General features: G+C 40.7%; 2 protein-coding genes across 7 annotated transcripts; one reads left to right on the top strand and one right to left on the bottom strand.

Annotated features, from left to right (window-relative positions):
• Nucleotides 1-2601: 2601 nt before the first annotated feature.
• Nucleotides 2602-4481, bottom strand: LOC109475608 (COMM domain-containing protein 8-like). The gene is made up of 5 exons (XM_019776320.1): nucleotides 4388-4481; nucleotides 3798-3953; nucleotides 3352-3504; nucleotides 3055-3210; nucleotides 2602-2803 (listed from the first exon to the last, which is right to left on the bottom strand). Exons 1-5 carry the CDS (start codon nucleotides 4448-4450, stop codon nucleotides 2780-2782), a joined length of 552 nt encoding a protein of 183 aa, XP_019631879.1. The 5' UTR covers nucleotides 4451-4481; the 3' UTR covers nucleotides 2602-2779.
• Nucleotides 4429-24831, top strand: LOC109475605 (probable phospholipid-transporting ATPase VA). 6 transcript variants are annotated; one of them, XM_019776313.1, is made up of 27 exons: nucleotides 4429-4530; nucleotides 10157-10303; nucleotides 11385-11526; nucleotides 11926-12068; nucleotides 12306-12427; nucleotides 12700-12776; nucleotides 13033-13118; nucleotides 13278-13381; nucleotides 13662-13793; nucleotides 14133-14269; nucleotides 14627-14726; nucleotides 14898-15050; nucleotides 15451-15543; nucleotides 15703-15779; nucleotides 15924-16097; nucleotides 16311-16704; nucleotides 16900-16985; nucleotides 17129-17264; nucleotides 17656-17750; nucleotides 17900-17980; nucleotides 18346-18860; nucleotides 19323-19551; nucleotides 19890-20003; nucleotides 20391-20558; nucleotides 20982-21086; nucleotides 21455-21642; nucleotides 22261-24831. In XM_019776313.1, the coding sequence occupies exons 1-27, from the start codon at nucleotides 4514-4516 to the stop codon at nucleotides 22388-22390; spliced, it is 3945 nt and encodes a 1314-aa protein (XP_019631872.1). In that variant the 5' UTR covers nucleotides 4429-4513; the 3' UTR covers nucleotides 22391-24831. The 6 variants fall into 6 exon arrangements, with proteins under 6 accessions (XP_019631872.1, XP_019631871.1, XP_019631876.1 ...); XM_019776312.1 differs by having other exon boundaries at nucleotides 11379-11526; nucleotides 22261-24830; XM_019776314.1 differs by having other exon boundaries at nucleotides 4505-4552; nucleotides 11379-11526.
• Nucleotides 24832-25138: the final 307 nt, after the last annotated feature.

The following is a 25138-nucleotide window of genomic DNA, read 5'->3' as shown; positions in this document are numbered from 1 at the left end:
GGATGAAACTTGGATGCATCCCAGGGACTAAAAAGACCCAAATGCATGTATAAAGAGGGGACTACTCTCCTGCTTTTTTCATGAAAAATATATGATTCATTATTGAAAGGCTAATCCCATTAATAATGTTCTGCTGGTGCCAATTGCCATACCAGGCTGCCATATTGAAGGGCGGACCAAGAAGGGACATGATGGGTACTTGTGTAAAAATGTTCCATTTTCTCTACCGAGACGTGGCAGTACTAGTGTTCCCTCACTGAGTCATCTATTTGCAGATCACGTACTGAAGACTGCAATATCGCCCCGCTCACGTAATAAATCAGTCTCCAATAAGATTTCTCACGGGTCGGAGCAAGGGAAGAATTTCTGCCAACATGAATAATTTTGCATCAGGAGTTGGTCGATTAGACCCGCGGGACCTAGCCTGGCCGGAAAATTATTCATCCAATTTTGACCACTTGCTAATATCTCTCAGGCCCGAGAGGAGTCTGGCAGAGACTGGCGATAAATGACTCTTCTTGCCTTTTCTCTCGGTCCCCATATCAATAATGTATACGTCGCAAGTCGCACCTGAACACTTACTTTGGTGGCACGTAGAGCGAAGGACCGAGACGCAGGTTTGAGATCGATCCATCTTCGCATCAATAGAAATTCGATTTCTGCCTTTGTGTCAGCGGAATCTCTAGCTCCCAATTCCCTACATTGGGAAGAGTTTGGCGCATTCTACAATGTAATACATGTAATATAATCCCAGCTGGCAACCGATTTCATCATGGCTTAGTCAATACAGAGCAGTAGTAACCCGCCCCACCCTCAGAGCAGGGTGCGCTAACAGCGCGAGTGATGATTAGAGCTGATAGTGTCGGCAGAATCAAGGCCCCGCTGACCTGCAACTTATATAAAGGATAGACGTTCAGAGCTAGCTGCATACCAATAATGCACCTGTAATCAGGTTCGAATCGTGCAAGAGGCCGGCGAGGCCTACAGGCTTCATTCTACTTGCCGGCAATCCATACCTAACAGTTCTAGTTCTTTACAACCTAAGGCTCGTATGTTAGCTTCGAATCCCGAAAGGTCTATCAAACATTATTTAGAAGCTTTAAATGACAGAAAAGGTAATATTTCTCAATGCGTTTTCAAACAGTTTCAATCGCATCACTTATCCATATGCATATTAGGAATGGCAAATTTACCCTGTTTAGGGTAAATTCCTCTGATACCAGGGCAGCAAAACTGGAAATATTCTGCATAAGATAATCTTTGTGATATTGACACATACTGCTTGACATTTGCACATTTAAATCAGAATTTCATACTTTGGGCATTTAAAACTGCAGAAACAAGCCCTAAGATGAGTCCTTTTGGGTGGTCCTAAAAAATCAACCCCCAGGGCCCTTCCAGTAACCATTTTCCGTCATAATTTTTGCTCCATGAGGGTCAATATACATTGGGATAGTGTGGTTTCAACTCAATGTGTATATAAATAAGTAGAATATTGGCTTTGAAAAATCGGGTTTCCAAGACCTAAAAATTGCACTGGACGAGAGATGAGCACTGGGTGAGCCAGTGGGAGCTTGATAGACGTCAACCAATGGTCAACCCGAATACACATGTACGGAAGTGTTTCATCGATAATCATATGTCTAGTCCTGTCGAAAAATTTATTCATTAATGTGTCTTGTAGGTATAACTCGGAAGGCTGAACGAAATCTACGACGAACATCTATGTAAAGTTAATATATACTAGCATTTTATAAATTGCAGGAACATCTCCTCTTTGCAGTAATGTGCAAGTTTAAATACAAACGCTAGGGGGCGTTTCCAGCATTGCATGGCAGAGAAGAGTAAAATATAATCTCCCAAGGTGAAGCAGATGCATGGCTCTGGTTCGTTTGGGGCATCTTTTTGTACCGTTTTGCACATTTCTTGTATGTTCAATTTAGTATTAAATGTTCGTTTTTAAAAAAAATTGCACAATTCTTTTTTCCTTGTGTTTAATATGTCGTTGTTACTAGGTCATTCTGCAATATACATGTGTAACCCTTTGCCCCTTGAAATGCAAAATTACCATATTGAAAGCTGTTTTCTGCTACAAGACAGGGCAGGTCAGATCACATATCATGGCCTGGTACATGTACAGTACCTGGAACAGACCTCTCCCATGGCCACGACAGTGGTAACAGCTGTCTCTACAATGTACTACTTGCAATTGATTGACAGAGGTCAAGTCTGAAGGTGACCCAGCCTGCGCCAGGTGGGGAAACATTGTTTGACTGTGTATTATACCTGATTAAAATCATGTCATAAAATTCCCTCAACTAGTTCCAATATATTCACGAAAACCCAAAACACTTCCTGCAGGTTTAAAATCTCTGATTTCTTGTTCGGATTGTAATAACATGCACCCCTCCTTGGGTAGCCTGTACGCTCTGGGTTGTGGATACCTGAGCAGTTTGAGTCTATCAGGACAGATGTAAAGTAACCAGGCTTCTCCTCTGGTGCACTGTGACAAGAAGTGATACAGGAGCAAGTACAACTTAGCTCCAACAAACCATCTGCATACAGAGTCAAGACTTTTACAATGTACTTTTATTTTTCTTCTGCTGTATGGATAATATAGGCCACAATGTGAAAACAAAATGATAACAATATGTGTAAGTATTGCAGTAAATCATACATTAAATATTTTACATGACTAAGTCTTAAGGTAATCATCTTCATTATGTATACAAAAGATAAGATACAATGATGTGCTCTCTTCATGGTCTATTGAAGTGTGTCACGTCTTCATCTGTGTGACCACCTGCAAACAAGTACAAAACATGTTAAGATAGATTGTAAAGGTACAATATCTTTGACAGTAAAGATAGTTAGATGACAATCCTAAAATCACATTCAAGTGAATTAGCTCATTATGTATAGGCAGCAATTACAAGATGGATAGACTATGCACGAGTGCAGTCTTTTTGGCAGGGAAGTGATTGAGAGAGTGTACTAAAGATAAAAAAGGCTGGCATCCAGAGTAACTCTCCCCATCTCTATGCAAACACCCACCTTGTTTGCTGCTTCCAGTTGTGTAACAAGACTAGCTACTTCTTCTTGTGACAGCTCCAGACTCAGGGACTCTCTCTGTCCCTCTTTGTTCACAGCCAGGTCCAATCCTAACACAGGCTTCTGCACTGACGAAATCTTGTCGCTTGACAACACCAGCTAAAAGAGATGGCAAGATTTGTTTCAGATTGCTACTAACTACTGATCAAACATAAAACAAGCAGCAAAAGAAGAGCATTTCAGGGGGATCCCTTCCTGTTCCACCCTCATCTTAAACCAAGCAATGATGTCAAAGATCACCTTAACTTGCCAATCCAAATCTTCCAAGGCCCCCTGAGAGATGGCTGCTGTAGCTGAAATCAGTGCCAGTCTGATGTCCTCTTTCCTACTTGTGATGACTTGCAGGAAGCACTGCTGGTGGTCAGAGTCTAGACCTGTTAGGTGTTCCAGCACCTGTAGGAGAGACAAGTGAGCTGTGGACACTCAAACATCCAGACAAGGGCAAATTTGAGCTGAAATATCTGGGCACTGAACAGTTATTTTTGGAGAAAATGCAAATCAAACACAATCTGTAAAGCTGAATGACAGGGAGCCAAATGTCTCAGAGTCTGACCGGGAGCTGGCAGGTGTTTGTAGTTGACACGGGCCGCGGGGGAATTCAGGAAGCCGAGGATTGCATAATTCCCAGCAGTCTAAAGTCTCTAATCTGTTGAATCATATTTTGAAGTGTGGCTCTAAGGACTGACCCCATCCTTGGAGAGGTTTTCCTTGACTGCCAGGAGCAGGAAGGACTTGGTTGAGTTGAGGACGTGCCACCAGGAGTCCAGGTCCCACGTCTGACTGTAGGGCTGGTAGGACGGGGCTGCACCCCGGCACACCCAGTCTACTATCTCATGGAGAAGCTGCATGGAGACACAGGCATTTCACTTAACAATATCATTAATTCAACAGCTCATCATCTCCTAGAGGGAAGGAGGACGATGATGAATTCAACGTGACATGGCTGACATTGTCGTTAGTAATGAGGATGTAGAAAAATATGTATTGATAGTCGGGAATGGATACCCCATACAAAAGAACCTACTTTGGGGCCACACTGATGGCTGGACATTACAGAAATTCCTGATATACTATTAGGCTCGCTCCTGATGCTTCGCCAAAATATAGTTTCCGCCCCTTCCTGACCAACTTTGCTCCGGACACCCACCCCTCCCTCAACAACAACGGTGGATTACTCCACTATGCTAGGGAGTACTCCCAACAGAACTACTCCACAGGTTCCTCCCCCTGTCAGCTCCCACCCAGCCCAAGTCTCCCCCGATCTCTCCCGTCCTACCGTCTCAAACCTCTCCCCGTCCACCTTCCCCAGCAGGTCCTGCCGCAGTCCCGCCGCCATCATGGACCGACCTTTGACCGCACTCCCAGCACGCAGGCGCGGCCAGGTGCGGGGAGAAGGCAATGAATGGATCAGGAGCACAGGTGAGCCGGGTTAGGGAGTCAGGTTAAACATTAACTTCTCTCTTTACTAATCATAGTACGGTACAGTGTGTTTGAAGGGTGTATGAGATCATAATCATGATGTACGCCGCGTTATACAGAAGTGCGGTTTGACCGCTCCTTCCTCTAGATCTGTGTTGCTGTCTCTTGATCTGGTCGATTTTGAAATAATTTGATTGAGGTTGACAAAGGTGTTTGCTTCAGGCTGTTGCGTAAATAGTGTCCACTGGTGACGGCCAAAAGTGTTCAGCGTTGAGTGGTTGTAACCTGATTACTCACATGTGAAAATTTCTCACGCTTTAATAGGAAATACCATAATTTAGCAAACACAACTCGACAGTGTTTCCTTTGTCGTTCCTGTACTGTTTGTGAAGTGAAAGCGTAACTAAAGTAAAGACGTGCACACAAATTTAGTTATCTGTACACACTTCTAAAACGGTCGGTAAATTAATCATGCTGTTATATAAGGTGTACAGTAAACACTGCACAACTGTACATGGCATTCAGACGTCATTTCCCTGTTGCTGAGGCTTTTGTTTTCTACCAGTGCCCTAAATTTGATTTACATTCCAAAGTAATTCTACACCAAACTCTGGCCCATAACTTAATTATCTATGATTATTGTGCTTTAAAAAGAAAGAAAAAGGTAAGTATTTGCCAAGGGAAGAGGTCTCTACTAGTAACGTTAAGTGTGTATTGCTGTGTTGGCAGCTGGTCCCCGAGGCAAGTCTAGACTATTTATGCTCAGATGGTGACAGGTTTTACCTTAGAGGCTAATTGGTTGTTTTAGTTGTACACACAGTCAGTAATTACTTGGCAACTGCTCTATATCTTAATGTTCATCAGTTATGTTAGAGTAAGCATGCCTAACGAATTCGTAGTTCCTTTCATCGTGACATGTACTTTAATATTTGCAATCTTTTTGTTGTTGTTGTTATTGTCCATTTCACTAGTCAGCTGGTCTCTAGGTGCTGGATTTCACTTGGTTCAGGTTCACACTCACTGGTTTCTCACTAGGATTGTCCTTACATGTAGGTGACTTGACCCTTTGTGCAGTTGGAAGTATTTCTAGATAAGCTGACATCATGCCTATTATTCACCCATCAGGCTTCCCCACTAATTGACCAGCTGTGATTCCAGTTTTGCATATGGTAATGTAGTCTTGATTGCACAGATGATCGTACATACTATTATATACATGCATGTACATTTGTAGCCAGAAATTATGCCAGTCCAATTTGGATTTGAGGAAGATAAAATGAATTTTGAATTGTTGTACCTAAATATTTTCTAAAAATTGAATCACATTGACATTTAGGCAATGTTGAGCTCTGTACGTGTGAACAGAAGGTGCTTGATTTTCAGTAAAATCCCACACAAGACTTAAAAGAGGACCTATGGTATCATCTCCCCATGTGGCAGCTTGTATATCATCATGTCTGTTCCCCTTCCTTTTTCTTCTTCAGCTGATATTTGCAGTGGTAGTCTATCATTTATATGCATGATGTGTAGTTCATATTGGAATTAGTCTATGCCGTTCAGCCAGAATGGGGTTGTGATTGTAACTATGTTATGTACAACAGACATGGAAGAACAACATTTATCTGGTACAAGGCAGAGGGAAAACAAAACAAGCCAGCCCGACAGGTTTGTAGGCTGGGTGCCATCCTGTCTCGTATTTGTAGTTTAGGCTCGCTACAAGTTTAGTAACTTGCTTGGCTTGTCATCAGTCAATTAGAATTCTCAAATGTACATGTGTGTGTAGACATTGGCACGACAATAACAAATTAATAACAATGTGTGAAACTTTGAGATGTCAATGTAGAGCTTCGATTTGAGATCAGAAGCAGGATAACATCAACAACTCAGCCAAGGCCCCCAAGCATTACTGTGTAGGTGGAATGGTGTGGATCTACTTGTCACACAATATGGTGGCTGTGTGGGGCCAGGAATGCTTTCCACTTCCTTTCAAGTCAAGCACTTGAACAGTGAAGGTGTTCTGTGACACTCCTCCCAGCTGTGTACTCTGTAGCTAATGTTCGGGCCTGGAGATATATGTCATACTATCACTGTACAATTGCCAAACTGAAGGCATACTTGGATTCCAGGAATGTCATGTGTTTCAGCTGTCTTGTTACAGAAAAAAGCTGTCTTACATGTACACAATACAGGTTCTTGTTGGCACACCTTGTCACGCCAGCCTGCTTGAAGATTCTACGACATCAACATTGCACAATGGCCTAAACTGACCTACAACGAATGTGACCATGCCATTACATACTAGTAGATTAGGTTTTTATCCCCCTAAAAATTAGACGTTAGAGGGTGGACAGCAGAAAATAGGAACCCCTGTGACAACATAGTATAAAATGATGTCTTGTACTGAAGGAGATATGCTTGGCTGAAACAAACCCAGCCTTTTCCTGCACCAGCGGACGTTCAAGGAGTGTTTGGTGGCAGGAATATACAGAGAGAGGAGAATAGTAGAATTCACAAGAATACACTTTGAGTTTGATATACAGTTTAATCTACACATGGATATACACGTATGTCACTTGGAAATGTAATATTGATCAGTACGGGAAAATATAACGTTATGATGTATGTAATGCTGCCACCACACCAGTCTGCAAAGTGGGCTATCTTAATTGTATGTTGTGTAATGCACCCACAGGCTTTTAGCTAGGATTTTTTTGTTGGGTGTCCATTTTTTTTATTGTATGCTATGCGCAGCAAAGATGCGTGGTGCACAAGCTTTTTAGGGGGTCTTTTTTTAATTTCATAATGCTCTGACACACTAATTTTTGCATTTTGAGATGCAAATTTTGAGGATTTTTAGTTTTTTCCTTTAGTAAACCATCATTTTTGTATTCATAGTAATTCTGAAGGGAGGCATGTGTGCATGGCAGGGGTTGGGAGTGAAAAAAATAGGGCGTCTTTAGGGTGTCCTGCCAAAAAGTAGGGCGTCCAATTTCTTATTATTTTAAGTACAGGGCGTCCAAAAGACACCCTGGACACCCCCTAGCTAAAAGCCTGTGCACCCATAATTTTTTATTTCATTATTTTTGAATTTAATTTGAAGCTTAATTTTTTGGTTAGGTCCACTGGAGTGTACCTATTCCGAAAAAGCAATTTTGAGCCCTGGCAGTATTAATACTAGTAATAAATTCAAGACAGAACAAATACACGTGGATTGATGTGATCGCCTTGAGAGCTCACCAGGAATAAGTCAACATAAGACCACTGCAATATGTCACGATTTACTGTAAGACTGTAATCGGAATAGTTTGGTAACTTAGTGAAGAAGGATCAGTAGAACAATGTTTTAGCAAACATAATAACCAAACATAACAACATTATAGTCACAACTCCAGTCCTGGTAGGTATTTGATTCAAACCAAATTCTTCTGTTTCTACTCGTTGCTTAATGTAGATTATCAAAATACAAGGATTTAGAATGTAATGTAAGAATTTTAGAGTGTTGATTTCTGTGGTCAAACATCTTTAATTTTTGTCACCAAACCCCAAACATTTTCTTCTTCATTTTTGATTAAAAAAACCCACAACTCTATAAGTGCATTGTCAGCGGCACCTATCGACCTTTAGGTTGGGAATGTGTTCCCTTTTGTTTGAAACAGTGTGTCTGACAAGCCGACAATGTAGTATTTGGTTTGCGTGTTGGCCAAACCGGGCGGTACCACCCATACACATGACTGAATGAAACCACCTTTGTTTGTGATACCGGGGCAACCCCGAAAACAAGATAGATAGCTTTTGAGTATCAGTGTCTTCTGATATCTGGCAGGTACGGATTTTGTTAATCATTGGTATTATCTTTATCTATAACTGCATATCTTTAAGAACCTTAAACTGCTTTTGTTTTAAAGTCTTCAGCATGAAGGCTTTAGCGTTATGGTTACAAATGTGTGTTCTGTGGTTGTGTAATCTGATAAGGGGTCATTCAAATCTTGTAGCCTGTTAAAAGGATTCCCTTGGCTATTTTTGGCCACTAGATATAAATTCAAGAACGTAATTGAGGTCCAACTATCAAAGTCTTGGTGGAAACCAAATCTTGCAATCATTCTTTCCCCTTTTGTCTCTACCTATAAATGCAAGAGTGGGGTGTGTGCACATGCCCAGGAAAGTAAATGTTGCTGCCACCCATACATGTATGTAATGTTAGACCTTTACAGCAGGTTTTTAACCACCAGCTTGTGTGATTTTCTATAAAAGTATTGAATTGCATTTCAAGCAATCTTTCCCCCAGGGCAAATTGCAATATTTTGTGACAAAATGATCTAGCAAACTGTTGAATTTGGCTTTCAATGGCGCCAATATAGGCAATAGCTCATGCATGAGGAAGACAAACACTGGGGACATTTGAGCTGGTTCTGCCTTGTACTGATTGCAGGTGCTTCATTGTCTATAACAAAAAGACATTGTTCAATCAACTCAGATTTTGGTCTGACGTTAAGCTTTTGGTTTGTGTCTTCATATTTTCTGCTTACTTATGCTATTAATTTTTACTGTTACCAAACATAAGGAAATAACCATCATGTCCATTGGTCTTTATCAGGAATTTGACCCACTTTCACAGTTGAACGAAATTGCCTAGTCATTCCATTGATTGTAATGGATAACAGACAGTAAAAAGCTGAGTTTTCAATCCAACATATGTGATTAAGTTCAGGGCAAGTCTCTTACCCAGGCATGTACTTAGTAGTTGGAGGAACCATGTACACCCACCCCTCCCCCACCTCACCCACCCAATACTAGATTAGCTGCCATGTCGTCTTTTTCTGTGTGTTTAAGTTATACATGTACCATGTATCTGCACTACTAGAGGTGGAGAGGTCAATGTTGTCTGTTACCACAATACAAAAAGGTGATGAATCTGTTTTGCCCTCTGGCTGTCTGAGAGCTAAGAGCAGTTAAACCTGTCCAAGCATCCAACTCTGGTCACCTGGCAATATAGCAACTCTCAGCTCTACATGTGTATATAAATGTACATATAGATATAGACTTATAAATGTAAAATGAAGTCAACAAGACTCTGTAGTTGGGTGACCCAAATGCCTCTGGGACTAGCCTAATAATGATATTGGTTTAACTACACCTGATGTCTAAGTAGCTCGTGGGGCTTAAAATGAAATGGGGCCCAAAATATATATGTGCATACCTGCACTGGTGCTTGTAACATGTAAAATGCACCCGAAAAGCCATATGTCCATATGAGACTCTGCTGGAAAAAGTGGTCTTAAAAACTATGACAGAGTCAAATTAAACTGATAACCATTTCAAAATTCCTTACTGGTATTAACAATAGCTGCTGTAAACAAAAATCCACAATACATGTACTTGGGCTTGTGCAGCTTACTGTTCAAAATGTAGGTGCAATATCAGAAATACCGGCTCAGCTACAATTTTACCTCACAAAATATGTTTACATGTTTACAAAATACAACATTTCCTGTTTATATTCAACACAAGGGGTACTAGAAGTATCTATGATTGAATGATACAATTTCTTTTCAATACACATTGTATTTTAATGCCAGATGTTTTTTTAGGTACCAGTAGTTAAGACTTGTTTTACTCCTTCCCTCAGAGTATTCCACCCGGGTGATGATGGTGAGGTGACAGATGACAGTGCAATGGGACAGATCATGGGAAACAAGAATGGACCGTACAACCATGTCGACAACGGAAAACGAGTCGTCACGCCGAACCTCGGAACACAGGAGACAGATGACAGGTCAGTGTGGCATTTACAATTAAGTCATGGATAGTCTCCAAGCAAATTAATAAAGAGATTCTTTTTACGCAACCATAATTTAGTGATTGATGAAGCCAATGTTTCGGTGACGATCCTCAGGGCTATACTGACTGGTTTTAGTGTACTACATGTACTAGTAAACTAGTAACTAGAATGTAAAGGATGAAAAAAAAACATTATGTAATAGCTCAGGTGTTACGCTGAAGGGCAGTTATACCGGCTAGATACACAGATAATGTTAGAGGTAAAACTACATCTGCATGTACTGTCCATGTCATAATTGAAATATAATGTCACGCAAACTTGGCTTCATAGTTGACATTTGTGAGAGTGTTGATTTGGGCCTGCTCCTGAATGTTTTGTACTATACAGTCTATTGGATCATTTCATCAGTTACCAGTATAAGACAGGTACGAGTACAGCTGCAAGGTTTCTGACTGTCTTGCTGAATGAGTACCAGAAAATGTTCATCACGTTTTTCTTGGTACATTACCATGAAATGATATTTATCCAATGGCAGTTTGAAGCAAATTGAAGCATGAAATATAAATTCTCCATGACAGAGCTAACACTGATATTGATCATATCTGATAGGTAACCGTTTTTGTAACCTCCAGCTGACAATGAAATAAAGAAGTAGATCAATACTGTGCCATACATATTTCATAAGGTGGCATTTCCTCTCATCCTGTATCAGTGACTCTGACATGTAGCATGCCATGCTCTGTAACAGTGGTTTTCAACAATGCTTATAAATCACAAGTTGGAGGACACAAGTAACACTGTTATGGTTACAGTTATAACAATGGATGATGACAATAACAGTGAAGCTTAAGCCTTTTGGTAACCAATCTCAATCCTGCTAATTTTTCTGAATAATATGCTTCTCGTTTGCTACATAGATTAAAAAGGTACACATACTTTTGAAAATGTTAGAAGTGTTATGCATTCAATTGCCTCAATTGGATTTATCTGATTGTACAACATGAAATCCATGTATAGTTCTAGCTGTTCACTCTATAATACGATTCTTTGATTGCCATCTCAATCCCAGGGCTAGCTACCTCAACTATCCTGGGAACAAGATCCAGACCACTAAGTACACAATCCTGTCCTTTCTGCCCAAGAACCTGTTTGAGCAGTTCCACCGTCTGGCCAATTGTTACTTCCTCTTCATCGTTCTCCTCAACTTTGTACCACAGGTCAGTACAGGGGTGTTACACCAATCATTATACAGGTACATTACCTGCCATGCATACATGTGTATGTGGCTCATCTCTATCAATGAAGTTACATGTCCCTACCTTAAAAGACAAACATGTGACATCACTAAGAGACCAATGTTGACTGTCCATCACAATTAGCATTTCAATCAATGAGAGCATTTCTATGTTTTGAAAGAGATGGGTAGGGCTATGGAATCAGTCTTTATGGCAGAGAAGGATTTATAAAACTCTTTTTTTTAACTTGCCCTTTTTAGTGGGATTCTATTTCTTTTGTTAGTTTTTCTTTTTTTCATCAGTACCATTAATTGGGAATGTAAAAAAGGTATTTGGTTTTTGTGTTGTTAACTTTAAGTCAAACTGTTCCCCTCTACCTAGGTACAAGCATTTGGGAAAGAGGTGGCCATGTTGCCTGTCCTTTTTGTCCTGCTCGTCACGGCCATTAAGGATATCTATGAAGACTACCGGCGCTATCGGATGGACAAAGAGGTCAACAACAGGATATGCAGAGTCTACAACAGGTGCGTGTATGTCACAGATCATGGTAATGTAGGCAAGAACAAGATTTAGGTGAAGTATTTAGTGTTATTGTGAAGTAATTGTGAATTTCTGTCTGGTGCTGAACATGCCTTTTCCCATAAACTTCCATAAACTTGTAGGCAATGACACCTACAAAAAGCATAAGTCTCAGAGATTTAAGACCCCCATCTAGGCACCATTTTGTGAATAGGTTAAACTTGTTTTTTTTGTTTCCTCAGAGCAGAGAGACAGTTCAAGGGCTGTATGTGGGAGGAAGTCAGGGTGGGTGACGTCGTCCATGTGGGCTGTAATGAGATGATCCCAGCTGACCTGGTCCTGCTGAAGAGCAGTGACAAGACAGGTAGGGACAAGGCTTCTATTATATTATAATAACTTCTTTGGTAGGAGTGTGTGACATCACATCTGCTGAGGGGTGGGAGGTACAGTTAAAAAGAAAATTATCTAGTGCCCTTGCCAAGTCAAGAACAATTACAAAGGGGTGTGAATTATTTTGTTGTTAACTGGACTTGTAGACTACATCAGTTTCCAAGTTGTATTAGGAAACTAGTGTTCTGAGCTGCGCTAGCTTTGCTCAAGTATAGTGAGTTGCTTTCTGTCTCCACCATTGCCCAGGTGTGTGCCATTTAGAGACAGCTAACCTGGATGGGGAGACCAACCTGAAGACCAGAGAAACAGCACTCCCACTGCAGGTATGGAGAACAACTCATTGTACTAATATCATTAGAAAGAAATTTACTATTGAAGCATCAGTAATCCCTGAGGTAGGCACACTTCAGATGGTGTTCAAGACAGTCTTGACAAGGCCTCGATAACACTGATTCTTTTCAAGCTGATGGTCTTTAGGTACCATGTCGATTGAGGAATTACATGTATCAGAGCTGACATTATATGACAAAAATTAAATGCATTAATGACAAGTTGTGAAATGATTTCTTAACATTCCAGGAGGCGCCATCCTGGGAGGACGGGGCATATTTCTGGATTGAGTGTGGACGGCCAAGCAGTGATGTGTACAAGTTTAATGGCAGGATGTGAGTGACTCATTTTTTAGACCTAAAATGTATGGCCACGTTTCATATCATGATTTAGGATATGGATAAGCATATGCTCAATGTGCTCAACACACTATGCACAAACCTTCATGTGTTAACACCAGTACTTTACATTAAACACCTTACCTACATTTTCAGAAAACATCACAAGACAGTGCTTCCTCTGTCCAAGGCCCAGCTGCTCCAAAGAGGCTGTGTGTTGAGGAACACTGACTTCATTGAAGGAATAGTGGTGTATGCTGGTATGTCATTACTGATCAACTTTAATGCTGTATCTGTATCGGTATAATGCTGTATAATACTATGCTAATGTAGCCCCTTATTTTGCGAACCCTCAATGATGGGGACAAAATGGAGCAAAGAAATGCTAATCTGTAAGACATCTTCTATTTGCTGTCACCTGGAAGCTTCGAAACTCTAGCATTTTGAATCTTTAAATTTCATCCACAATCAGATTCACAGAGTTTTCAGTGTCATTATCATTTTTTCCCAACTAACCTGGCTTCTCACTCACCAATCAAGGCCCTGACACCAAGGCCATGCTGAACAACAGTGGCCCACGGTACAAGCGGAGTAAGCTAGAACGTCACATGAACATCGACGTCGCATTCTGTGCTGTCATCCTGGTCATCATGTGTGCGGCAGGGGGCATTGGTGGGTATTGTGCTCTCCAGTTTCTGTCTATTTGGAAATTATGGATTTCTTAATTTCTAGCAACAAGCTATGATAATGGCTTATTGATTACATTGTCACCGGGAACCAACAGAAGACAAGAGAAAGGATTGTCATATATTTTAATATTCCTCAAACAATAAGCAGTATGAAAGAAAATGTATTATTTTGGCTAGTAAATTATGATGTAGAATTTTCTACATTGCTACTCTTTTATGTGTTCTAATGATGTTAGCTGTTTGTTACGATTACACAACTCAGCCTATGGCTGCAATGTATCATTTCCTGAATAAAGTAATAATCTTCACATATCATCCCTAGGCAATGGTTTGTGGATCAACTGGTACCCTCAGGACAGTGCCCAGATCTTCATTCCTCCCATCGAGGGGCAGCAGGAAGGGCTGAACCCAGCACTGGATGGTTTCATCCGCTTTTGGATGTACATCATCATCTTCCAGGTAGGACAGGGCTGTGGAAACACACTGTACTCTTTCAGCAGAACTTACTGGTTACTCTGTAAGCCCTTCAAGGCCAAGATACTTTTGGTGATTTGATTGTTACTCCCACGTTTGCGCGTACAGCAGCTGTGGCGTGAAATATCTTATTGGTTGTGAGACATTGATGACCTAATGTGCACTGTCACAAGTGCTGAAGGAGGTTTGGGGGGCATGCTGAAAATTTTGATATCATAACCTAGTGTCTGGTATGCTTTTTGTACATTTTGAGCGACAAGTTTTGCGGTTGTACCAAGCTAATGTTTTTTTCAGGTGAATAGGACTCTGAGACCTTCATTCTTCTGTAATGTCCTTTTACAGGTGATCATCCCACTGTCTTTGTACGTCTCCATTGAAGTGATCAAGATGGGACAAGTGTGGTTTATCCACCAGGACATACACCTGTATGACTACTCCTCAGGTCAGTATCTTACACCCTCATGTTGCAGTCACATTCTTTGTAGGTCGTTGTACGATTATGATGCTATGGAATTTGGAGATTGACTGTGACACAACCACCTACTGTCAAATATCTAACTGAAAACCAGCTGAGTTTATTTTAGCTTATCCAACTTGTTTTCCTCTTCCTCAGGCACGTCGCTGCAGTGTCGCGCCCTGAACATCACGGAGGACCTGGGTCAGATCCAGTACGTGTTCTCAGACAAGACAGGCACGCTGACGGAGAACATGATGGTTTTCCGCAGGTGCACAGTTGGAGGGAAAGATTACGCACACACCATCAAAGGTGGGTAGATACATGACAGAAAAGACAGCTGTTAATGTCAATCAGTACAGCAGAATAACATACCAGAATGTGGCAATAGCCATTCTGGTAAGATTGTTTCTGTCTCTCATCCCTCTTGACTTGTGAATGAAACATAGCTGCTACACAAATGTACATGAACAACATAAACAATGCCCCCTAGTGGCCATGTATGCATATGCAGGAGTACAACTAATTGCCACACCTTCTGAATTATATTAAACTCCATTTTTTCTTTGGAATTATCTAATTATGGAAGATGCCCCCTTCTGTACTTGATGGTACATGTACAATGTACATGATGGTACATGTGCAATGTACATGTACATGTAGTAAAATTCCTCTCTCATCACTATCACTAATCATACGGTTACCCTTACAGTGGTTACGGTGTTGGAGCATTTACATGTACATAGCTCAACCTCCTGTACAGAACCTACTGTTCACACAGACTGTCATTTGTGCTTTCCATCAGGTTTGTCTTACTTTCCATGGATTGCTTTTAAGGTGGCACAGGGTGGCAAGGATTACCGTTTATTGCTGCCCATTTGTTCTGAGAAGTACATGTATCAGGCCAAATTTGGTGAAGTCAGCACATGAAGCCCAACTTAATTGAAATGCCTTTGTGTTCCAGATGAGATGAAGGGAGAGGAGGCACTCCGTAAAAGTGTCATCCATATCCCTGGAGCAACAACCCAGGCCTTCGTCATGGTAATGAACACTTCTTCGTATCTTCAATTTGACTTTCTAGCTCAGCTGTGGTTTTAATGCTCAATGTCTGATAATTATGACGGAAATAAGGGTTTGGCCAATGAGGATTGTGTACTAAAAGGATGTGTTCTGTGTTTACTCCAGGACCATCCGATGCTGCCTGAGCCAAATTCTATCCTCCAAGAAGTTGTAGAGTCTGTATACACTGAAGCACCTCCTGGTGGAGAGCAGGGCAACTGCAGTGAACTGGAAGAGTTTTTCATGGTGCTTTGTGTCTGCAATACTGTCATGGTCACTACAGGGCATCATGACCCACAGGTAAGCTCTGTGAAATATGGAATGGTTTGAATTGCCTCAGAGATGATGTGTGTAGGGTTTCTTCAAATAATTAAAATGAAAACATGAAAAGATAGGCTTATGATCAAAAAGTCTTTTTTGAACTGATACAAAAATGAAAGTGAAAACTTTGCTTAAGTTGCGTCTGCAATAATTTTTTTTTAGACTGACCTAACCAATTGTACTCCTCTGTAGGAATCCAATGGCCAGCCCCCAATAGGTGCTGCCAGTGGGGCCAGATGGGATGTTTCTGGGGACAACATTGCCTTTGAACCTGAGACAGACAGCACTGGCAGTGTACCCCAAACAGCACCCATCCAGTACGAGTCAGAGAGTCCAGATGAGGCTGCCTTGGTGTACGCTGCAGCAGCGTATGGCTACACCTTACTAGAGCGCACACCGAGAAGTGTGAGAATCCGTAAACCAGACAAAAGCGAGATCACCCTCACAATCCTGAACATCCTCCATTTCGACTCCACGCGGAAGCGGATGTCTGTGATTGTGAAGTATCCTGAGAAGAGTGAGATGGTGTTGTACTGCAAGGGAGCAGATGAAGCCATTTTCTCCCAACTAGATGCCAATGCTGAAGGTGGGTTTTCCAAGCTTAATGTCATTTTAGCCATTGTAGCATATTTACTATCCAATTACAAATGTAGTTAGTTTTCACATGCAACTTGAAACTCATCGTAGCTTCCACTTTGTAAAGCTACTGACACAGTAACACAGCTGTATTTGCTATCAAATGGTCCAGTCTAATCTTGAACTTGCACATTTTCATACACAGGAGATCAAGAGAAACAGCTTACAGTGGAGGGACATCTACTGAACTACTCTCAGGAGGGCCTCAGGACTCTCTGTATGGCCAGAAAGGTACGAGTGTAGCGGAATGCAATATTTCTGCAATTATAGTCCTTGAAAGCCAAAACCTAATACAAGCATTGCTTGCAATATTAATTCAAACATTTCAATTCAGAGTTGATCATGAAAACACTGTGTCATGTCACTATCTGCAGGTTATGACTGAGGCAGAGTATCTGACTTGGCAAAAAGAGTACACCAAAGCTGCACAGCATTTGGAGGCTCGCGATGAGATGGTTTACATGTGTGCTTGCAAGCTGGAGCAGGGTCTCACGCTGCTTGGTGCCACAGGTGGTCATGGTTCCTTCGTTTCCATTGGACTTTGGTAGACAATATTGATAGCCAGAGAGTTTTGTCTTTTTTTTTTACGTAAGCAGATCTACAAAGTGGAGCCCTAAACTACGTTGATTTTGAGGACATTTGCTACCAAGCAGACATTTGGATTGAAAAGTGATGGCAAAATAATGTACTGGCTGTACTTGGCTGTGAGAAGCATGTTTATTGCAGGAGGGCAGGAAGAATTTTGCATGGAGGGGGCTAAATGTGCATGTACAATACAGTTCTACAATGTATGTTTTATCAAAAGAGCATGTTCCTTTTCTACTATAACAAAAGATGTGCTTGTTATTGTCTTCCAAATTAAACTTTAACATTGCAACTGTTTGGTGTCCATTCCTGCCAGGTGTGGAGGACAGACTACAGGAGGGTGTACCTGATACCATTGCTGCACTCCGTCGGGCTGGGCTGGCTGTATGGATGCTTACGGGAGACAAACAAGTCAGTTTTACCCTCTGATCTGTCCCTTTACGATATGTTCTTAACTCTGTATGTTACACATCATACCCTTTTTTTATCTCTTCTGATACATGACCACAAAAGAAGTTGCAAGTCTTACATACAGTTCTTTTTATTCCAATGTCCTTCAGGAAACAGCCATCAACATCGGCTACTCCTGTCACCTGTTACAGAAGGGAGACAACGTCATCAAGTTCAACTGTCATGACGCAGTAAGTTATCATTATTTACATAAGCTCCATTAAAATATATCCACTGAGTTACATTATATTGCTGCAGCTTTGTTAAATGTGTTTGAGAGATCACTTGTGCAGCACTCCCAGGTATGCACAATGTAGATATGCAGGAGTGTATCTTACTGGCTGATATTGCATTGGAGATCTGTTGAGAACTAAATTAGATGCATTTTTTGGTGGATGTTAGTAGACGTCAGAGGCCCTCTATTCAGCTCTGCTATTTGACTGATTGTGACCTTGTTATCTAATTCCACGTGGTAAGTATTTTTTTCAATCATAATGAAAGAAAAACTGGCTAGACTGCTGCAAGAAGTGAACCCAGTGTTTTCTTGCCATTTCAGAAGCTGATAGACCAGCAGCTGAAAGAGATTTGTCTCCAACTGGGCACCTGTGGCTGTCCGCAGTGCCGTCCGGAAACAGCTTCCTACATGGAGAAACTGCACAGCTCCTGCTGCAGATGTGGTCATGCAGTGGAAGCTTCAAATACTTGCATCAAGGAGCAGAGAAATGGTGCCAGTGATGCCAGTTTTGGCTCGGAGAGTGAAGGAATGTACGGTTCATCACTAGACATAGGCAAGAGAATACGAAGAGTAGTTCCAGCAGCATGGATTGAACCTGATTCAGACGTAAGACATAAGCAACCTAAACACAACCCAGTCAGAACAACTAAGGCCCTCCAAGGAAATGCCTCGTCAGGGGATCCATGTCTCGTTGTGGACGGACGAACGCTTGCCCTGCTTCTCGAGGAGCAGAGAGCTGATTGGTTGCTGGCAGTGGCGCGGGAATGCAAGGCTGTCATTTGCTGTCGTGCCACGCCTCTGCAGAAGGCCAACATGCTGAGACTAGTCAGAGAAAAGTGAGTGATGGATTGCTGCACTTTGGGGCAGCTCAAATGGATTGATCGGAGGAAGGGGCAGTGGAGAAAAATAGCAGTGTGAACATTTACTATACCAACGATAAATGCTGATTTCTTTTGTTAGCAACGTTTTGTCAGATATAAAGTATAAAATGGTATTGTAGTGTCTTTTCAAATAATGGTGCATTTCAATAAAGGGTTATCTAGGTACATTATGCAAAATAAAAGTCATTTTCAGATGTTTTGGATGGCATCTGCTATCTTTCACCAGGGACTGAGATTTTTTATCATCTTTGAAAGATAGTGGATGCTATTTGAAACATCCAACTTTTCTGTTTTCCATAAAATGATTTCATGATTACAGACTAAAGGCTTCACCGTTCACAAACAGTTGTTTTTGAATTTCTTGGAGCTTTTCAGTTAAGTCAAATGAAAGACAATGGCAATACCTTTTTTCTCCAGACTAAACGTGATGACGCTGGCGGTCGGTGACGGTGCCAATGACGTGAGCATGCTGCAGGCAGCAGACATCGGGGTGGGCATCATGGGACAGGAGGGCATGCAGGCCGTCATGGCCAGCGACTTCTCCACACCGCGCTTCTCCTTTCTACGCAGACTGCTGTTGGTGCACGGGCACTGGTGCTACTACAGGCTGGCAACTGTAGTGGCTTACTTCTTCTACAAAAATGCTGTAAGCCCATTGTTTGTCATCTGTTCTTGAGCCCGTCATCATTGCATGTACCTTTTTTTTTTTAATTTCGTTTGCAATTGGATAAAGGTTTTTACAAAGTTTTTCTTATCCTATATCTGCTTCATTGTTAGGGTGCATCCATGATCTCTAAACAAAATCAGCATGGATCTACATGTACCCCATCCAGACAGGATGTCTAGGTGTGTCCAGATGATGTCTAGATGAGGGTACCCTGTTTAGACGTTGTTTCTAAGATGTCTAGATGTCCCTAGAGAATGTCTATATGTGCATGTAGGTCCCCATTTCGTTTCCTAATTCTTTTTTCTTTCTGTTTGCAGGCGTTTGTGTTTATCCTATTCTGGTACCAGCTGCTGAATGGTTTCTCAGGCTCCGCACCAGGAGACCAGTACTACCTCCTCTTCTTCAACATCCTCTTCACATCAGCCCCACAGGTCAGAGGGCAAAGTCTTACTCCTGAAGCTAAGGATGGCTCACTTTGAGTTCAACCCTCCCTCTGCAATAGATGTTTATCAACATTGACTACAGATTTGTTTTGTATATGCAAATTTTATAAATCACAGCAGGAAGCAGAAAGAAGCTTAGATCAGAAAGTCATCAAAAATTTTAGATCACCAAAAATTAACTGGATCATCAACATAATAGGAAAGTCATGTGTATACCATGGTCAATACACAAAAAAATTTGTTTGCAGTGACAAAAGTTTTTCTTTCTTTATGTAATTTAACATCCTACATGTACCTTGTAAATGATGTATGGTTAAGGAGTTGTTTGATACTTGAAATAACACATTTTGTAACTGCTTGCATCTCTCCCAACAGATAGTGGTAGGTATACTGGACCAGAATCTCCCTGATGATGCCCTGAGCAGCTTCCCTGAGCTGTATGCTGTGGGGAGGGAGAGCCGCACCTATCGCAGGGAACACTTCTGGTGGAACATATGTGACGCCCTCTACCAGAGTGCTGTCATGTTCTTCATTCCATTCGGGGTATGTTTATGTCGGCTACTGTAAGTCTTGAAACATTTGTGCATTTTGAAGTGGTGACCTCTCCACAAATTCATGACAGACGCCGCAAATATGCATTTGTTGTACTAGAGTACAATAACTGTTCTACATATTCTGAATTTTTTCATCTGCAAACTTACATGAGTGTAAACTGTGAAAACCTCCCTTTCCCTTCTTCCCTGAAAATAAGTTCCCATGAAAATAAACAAATGTATGGTACCCTATTTCATTTTATAAAAGACAAAAATGAATACATGCCAAAAATCAGCCTGCTCAACAATTAAATACATGTACTCAACAAGGATACATTTGTATGGCTCAGCTGTGTAGTACTGTTTTCCCCTAGAATACATGTACCTCTGTCAGTGAAATACTTGTAATAATTTTTTCTTTTTATTTCTGCAGGCGTACATGGATAGCGATGTGGGGATCTGGGAGTTTGGAATGACCGTGATGGGTGTTGCACTTGTGGTCACTCTGGCCCATCTGGCCATACAGATCAAACGTTGGGTAAGGGATGTTACTAAGTCTTCAAATTTACATGGCAGTATTATACATTGTATTTCAGGATCGTATGATGGTGATTTGAACGTAAAGATACCAGGGTTCTGCCCAGTGTCCATCATTCAAAGGTGGTCTTGTGGTGTGTAGGGTTTTTCTTGGTTTGAATCCCACTCTGAGAGCACAGTAAAGATCCCACCACATTCATCAAATAGAGTTGGGGTCCCGATGTGAGTGGATCAAACCTTACACTAACCATAATGGTCTCGTGCATCTTGTACTTACTGTACAAAACAGCTTATGATGCCTTAAAGCAGTTCATGATGAACAAAAATTGTTAAAAAACTGATTTAGATCAAAATCTTTTGAACTTGCAGACATACCCTCATGTGCTGATAATGCTGGCGAGCCTACTGCTGTATCTGGTCTTCAGTCTGGCTTACTCTGCAAGCTGTGTCACCTGTAACCCCATGGGGAACCCCTACTGGCTGTTCCAACACACCATCAGCACCCCTGAGCACTGGCTACTGTTGATTTTGACCACTGTTGTAGCCCTGTTTCCAAGGTAAGCCACCTACAACCATTGCTTCTACAGCTCTCACTCACCTCTCCATTTTAGACTCATTGTAGTTGCTACTAGATGCCCCTTTCTGTATCTGAATTAAATTTTCTGTATACGAATTTTCTACCATACATGTAGTTATACTCTAAGGTGTATTTTATTTTGTTATCTGCATGGAGGCTAATCTTTACTTCATTATATGTGTGTACATCAGGATCTTTGTGCATTCATCTCATGCATCTTGTGCATCATCTACTGATTCTGCATCAGCCTCACTTGCTTACAATTGCACCACAATTAAGCTACATGAAGCTGTGCCATTCAATTTTTTATGGGCTATCTTTACCATCACAATACACATTCAGTTGTGTTATTCTACACTGGACAATGTTCACTCACACACATTCAGCTATGTTATGTCATTCACAATGTTCACTCTACACAGTAAAAGTGTCATTTACACAAGAAGTGCTGCTGATCATCTTTGCTATCATTTATTCTCAGTGATACCACAAATTTCCTCTTACACTAAACACATGGAAGTCATCCATACCCCACTTGTTGCCACTACATGTAGCACATGTTCACACATTTACATGTACGCCCTTTGTTTCTCCCCAGATTCCTAGTTCAGTATATTCAGAGTGTCGTCTTCCCAACAAGAGTTGAACGGGCACGTCTGTACAGGAAGCAGCTACATGGGGACGAGCGCAGCAGTACTTCCACAGCAACCTCTTTTGTTATAAGTTAAGGAAATTTCAAGTTTGATGGTTTACCTTGCAAAGAGACAAATGAATAAGTGTTCTTTGCTGTGCGTAAACTGCGACTTTTACTAACAGACAATATATTTTGTTTCACATGTTTGTCACACTTTGGATAAAAAGACATACATAAGGTTTTTTAGATAGCTCTATTTTATACCACAAATGTTTATGAAATTACTGGGACAGAGTGGCCAATATGTACATTCAGGTTTTGGCCTGTTGTCTACACACCAAAGTGGAAAGATGGCCAACATAGTTGCAATTTCATGTAGAAAATACATGTAGTCAGATGTTGGTTTATGTTAGTGTGGACAAAACCTGCAAAGCTTTTTTTGGATACCTGCAATATTAGTGGCTTCTCAAAAAGATGCAATACAAGGAATGCTGCAAGTTTTGACAAAAACTAGAACAGGAAGGATTGTGTGTTTGTATAGTAATAATGCACAGTTTTGTTGTTGTTGTTTTGTTTCATTGTATGTTTTGTTTCAGTGTGTTTTCTTTATTGTGTGTTAACGTTGTCCACCAATCTATATCTGTACATGTGATGCTTCACTACTGAAAACTGTTCTCAGGGTTTTGCTGCTAAATTTAGTTACTATCATTGTACATGTGCAACAGTAACTTATAACTCTGTAGCTACCATACTACTTGTAGAAAACACTTTCCCATAGAGCAATAATTCCGTATGCTGCTATAAGACGGAAGCCATGTGTGCAATGTACAAAAATGTACATGTAGTTGCGTAACAAATTAACTAAGGGGACAATGAATTTGATCAGTGAAAGTGCACCTTTCTCAGTTCAGCACATTCTGAAAGTTGCCAAAGGGCAACATTGTTTTGTCTTGTTCAAGCTGTTGCCATGAAATTAGAATGCCTCGCCTGACATTAGCACTACTGTTCTACAAGTTGTCTTCATTGTTCTCCATGCTCATGTTGTTAAGAAGCCAGCCTTCCTTCTGTTAGCTGCACCAATCTGTTAGAAGTTACCATGACACTAGTGTGAATGCTCTCAATGCCATGATGTGACCACTCAAGCGACATGAAGAATATTGTCACAATGTAGACAGAATTCTTCAAGCTTGGGTCAATGAGAAAAATAATCGAAGGGGCTGCCAAAAGTTAGCCACAATGGCCAGGTGGTCCTTATTGCAGAGGCAGTCCACTCCCTCGTACAAGTTTGACTACATAAGTGTAGAGTCTGATTTCAGCATTGATGTTCTACACATTGCCATAACAAAACACATCAACACTCACTAACACTTGTTGCCATGACAACAGAGTTGTCCACTTGTTGCCATGACAACAGAGTTGTCCACATGTTGCCATGACACCATTGTTCTCCACACTTTACTATACGACACCAGAGTTGTCTTGTGGGTTTGAACGGTAACAATACTTGTATTTCTAGTTCAGCAGATATTACAGTTATAACCTTTGATATGAAAAGATTATAGTGATGTAGTGATGATTCAGTGTCTTATACAGACTATAGAAACTGTTGAAATGGCAATAGTTCTTCTACATGTATATAAACAAACAAATACAGAGTTGTGCCTTTGTACTTCACTTGAGGTACCCAATGTTTACAGTGAAGCTATTTTTCCCGAGGCATGTAAAATGTATGCACATGTATGACACCAATGCAATCTTTTAAGATTAAGTTGCACAATATCTGATGGTTTTTATTTGCACCAGTTCATTTATACATGTAGTATTTTGTTAATACTTGCTGCTAAATCTTTAATTAGAATTTGTCATTCTATGATAAAAAGAAAAAAACTCTATACTGCAAGGAGCATTGAGTCCATGCTGATTTGTTTTTTTTTCTGAAGAATTTTAACGAGAAAAAATGGAATGGAACAGTGCTGCACACTAAAGAAAAATGTCTGAAAAACAATCTGTGGTGGTTTTGTTGTAAAGACCATGAGGCAGTTTGGAAGAAGACTTTTTGTAACAACATTACATGTACCTAGCAAGATATGAAACATGATATTATAGTTTTAATCTTGTGTAATTGTAGTTTTAAGAAGTCAACTAACACTGAGAAACAACAAATTGAACTGGTATGTCATGTATTTTGCTGTATTTGAGTTGTGAGTAAATTAAATGTTTATCTATGAAGCAGTACAAATTGCCAGGGTATCATTCAAACATAAGTTTTGAAGAAACCTATAAATGATTTCATGATTTTCCGCAGCTAAATGACACATTGCACAGCTACTTTACAGCAGTTAGTAATGACTAGAGAAATGTTTTGACCATTACAGTTGTAATGGAATATATACAGGGTTTGACTTACATCTGTAGAGGAATGTGTACAGGATTTGACTGTTACATTTGTAGAGGAATGCAAACAGGTTTTGACTGTTAAATTAATGACACCAGTTAATGGACCTATACCGTTATTACATCACAGTTTGTTTACCTGTTCTAAAGTAAAGAACAATCTAGAATGGTCAGTTAAAGAATAAAGATCATTTCAAAGTTTTCAAAGTAAGGTATGTCTGATTTCTTGCTGCGTCTGGTGTGTTGACACAGCATTACATGCCGCATGGGTGATTTAGTTGTGACATTAGACGAAAGTACATTGTAGTACTGTATTAAAAGCCTTATATTAAGCTAACGCTACACAAACACACACTGCGCTACGCACCCCTGTACAATATACTAGTAAACGTCGATTGACCGGCATTCATTGCGGTAAACAAACTGTGACGTAATAATGGTATAGGTC

This window comes from Branchiostoma belcheri, unplaced genomic scaffold, assembly GCF_001625305.1.
Source record: "Branchiostoma belcheri isolate BF01 breed outbred unplaced genomic scaffold, Haploidv18h27 scaffold34, whole genome shotgun sequence".
NCBI lineage: Eukaryota > Metazoa > Chordata > Leptocardii > Amphioxiformes > Branchiostomatidae > Branchiostoma > Branchiostoma belcheri.
This window is presented reverse-complemented; position numbering and strand designations above follow the sequence as displayed.

Bases quoted from the DNA above. Each gene is read 5' to 3' on its own strand.
- LOC109475608 (XM_019776320.1), bottom strand. From the start codon at position 4,450: ATGATGGCGGCGGGACTGCGGCAGGACCTGCTGGGGAAGGTGGACGGG. The intron at 3,505-3,797 runs GTCAGTCCTTAG...TCTCTCCTACAG, and splicing joins AAAACCTCTCCAAGGATGGG to GTGCTGGAACACCTAACAGG. The intron at 2,804-3,054 runs GTGGGTGTTTGC...ACTTGTTTGCAG, and splicing joins AACTGGAAGCAGCAAACAAG to GTGGTCACACAGATGAAGAC.
- LOC109475605 (XM_019776312.1), top strand. The intron at 17,751-17,899 runs GTCAGTTTTACC...AATGTCCTTCAG, and splicing joins TGCTTACGGGAGACAAACAA to GAAACAGCCATCAACATCGG. The intron at 19,552-19,889 runs GTAAGCCCATTG...TTCTGTTTGCAG, and splicing joins ACTTCTTCTACAAAAATGCT to GCGTTTGTGTTTATCCTATT.